This window comes from Sinocyclocheilus grahami, unplaced genomic scaffold, assembly GCF_001515645.1.
Source record: "Sinocyclocheilus grahami isolate Dianchi unplaced genomic scaffold, SAMN03320097.WGS_v1.1 scaffold7429.1, whole genome shotgun sequence".
In the NCBI taxonomy this organism is placed as follows: domain Eukaryota; kingdom Metazoa; phylum Chordata; class Actinopteri; order Cypriniformes; family Cyprinidae; genus Sinocyclocheilus; species Sinocyclocheilus grahami.
This window is the reverse complement of record NW_015511467.1, coordinates 4,448-6,446: the sequence shown is the minus strand read 5'-3', so window position 1 is coordinate 6,446 and position 1,999 is coordinate 4,448. Positions and strand designations below refer to the sequence as shown.

General features: G+C 35.9%; 1 protein-coding gene across 1 annotated transcript in view; it reads left to right on the top strand.

The window, feature by feature from the left end:
- Positions 1 to 1,789, top strand: part of LOC107577840 (solute carrier family 41 member 1-like) — a 5,292-nt gene extending 3,503 nt beyond the window's left edge. Inside the window, exons 2-3 of the mRNA XM_016263872.1 lie at positions 348 to 565; positions 1,315 to 1,789. Of these exons, the coding sequence (XP_016119358.1) occupies positions 348 to 565; positions 1,315 to 1,500 (404 nt within the window). The 3' untranslated portion in view covers positions 1,501 to 1,789. The remainder of the gene's footprint in view (positions 1 to 347; positions 566 to 1,314) is intronic.
- Positions 1,790 to 1,999: the final 210 nt, after the last annotated feature.

Sequence of the window (1,999 nt, the reverse complement as noted above, 5' to 3'; positions counted from 1 at the left end):
CATCTATTTTTATACGCATTTTGAGGTATCGCATAAAAAACCCTAGATGGAAACACCAAGATTCACATAAATTCTAAAAATGTGCATAAAAACATGTGTTATGCGTAACTTATGCGTAAACTACAATAGAAACACCTTTACCGAATAAATTCCTTGAATTCAAAAATTATTGTATACAGTGCCTTCTCCTACTGCAGCAAATTTCATTTTCCTTTTCTTTAATCAGGAAGTGACGATTTTGTTCTCTTCAACTCACTGGATGGAAATGGTGCTTTATTCGCGATAGTTTTATGCGATATTCCAATCTTGCACATAAGTTTAATTCGAAACTTTGGATGGAAGCATAGCTAATGACTTCAGTCATGCTCCTGTAACAGTGCTTACACTGACTCGCCCTACATTTACTCCCTCATCAGGTGTCAACACACGTTCTGCCAGAGTGCTCTTCCTCCTGGTGGCCCCTGGTCATCTGGTCTTCCTCTACACTATTAACTCTATGCAGGGTGGACACACCACTCTCACCTCTGTCTTCATTGCATTTTATCTGGCCGCAGCTCTGCTTCAGGTATACCTGAGCTTCTGTTTCTCATTACAAGGAAATGCTTCAAATGTTTTATAGTGTTTCTGACCTACAAGTTTGAGTGAAATGTGTGGAGAAAAAAAAGTCTGGGTCATGTTTCAAAAAGAAAATAATTAAGAAATTATACTTTGCATGAGGAACATATTTTAAGATCTTTAAGACTTTTTTTGCATTGTGACATTAAATTCTCATTACTATCATGAAAAAATTGAATTCACTTTACAAATACATCACCGTTCAAAAGTTTAAGGTCAGTACGATTTTAAAATGATATCCTTTTATTCAGCAAGGACAGTCAACTCACCTAAATTCTGCTTTTGAACTTTCTAATCACCAAAAAACAGTTTCCATAAAATAAATAAGCAGCACACCTGTTTTCAACATTGATGATAATCAGAAATGTTTCCTGAGCAGCAAATCATCATATTAGAATGATGATGAGGAGTGATGATGCTGAAAATCACAAGAATCAATTCAAAATATTTTATTATAGAAAACAGTTGCTTTAAATTTAATAATATTTCACAATCTTAAGTTTTACTGCATTTTTTGGTCAAATAAATGCAAAAACATTAAATAAATAATTACTAACCCCAAAATTTGAAATGGTGTATATCAGACACAAAACAAATTTATTTATTAATTAAAATATGTTCAAAAATATGCATATATTTAATAATCGATCAGTCCATTATTTTCCGTCTGTTGACACATTCTCTTGTCTTTCCGTCTAGGTTGTGATCCTGTTGTACCTTGCAGACTGGATGGTAAACTGGATGTGGCATCGAGGGATGGATCCTGACAACTTCTCCATTCCCTACTTGACCGCCCTGGGAGACCTGCTGGGGACGGGCTTCCTGGCTCTGTGTTTCCACATCCTGTGGCTAATTGGAGATAGGGACACAGATGTGGGTGATTGATCCACACTGCTTCCTTTGACTCTGTCCAAGCAACACAAACGTCTTTATTTATAATGCCACATAGAGAAATAATATCTATATTGTTATGGCTACAATGGCTACCATGATTATATTGATGACAATTTTGCTTTAGTATTGATATGTAATTTCCTTGTTGTTTAGCTACTGGGAGAACAACAATCCTCATTATTTTTCAATGGGGATGTTCGGCCCGATTTTACGGCCAGTCGCGTTGGCTGCATGTAAAGATGACATCGACCTAAACTTGAAATATTTCACAAGAGGCAAACGAACATAGAATGCTAAATCACCAAGTGCTACAAAATAGTGATTTGATGGTGGCACTCACAGCCTTTGCCAAATACAAACAAAAAATAAACATATTTGGACCATCACAGAGTGACCTAAATAACATTTCAGGCTAGAGATTGAAAGAATCACTTAAGTCTTAATAGCAGAGACTGAATCTCAAAGGGGACCTTTTGACGATAAAACATGC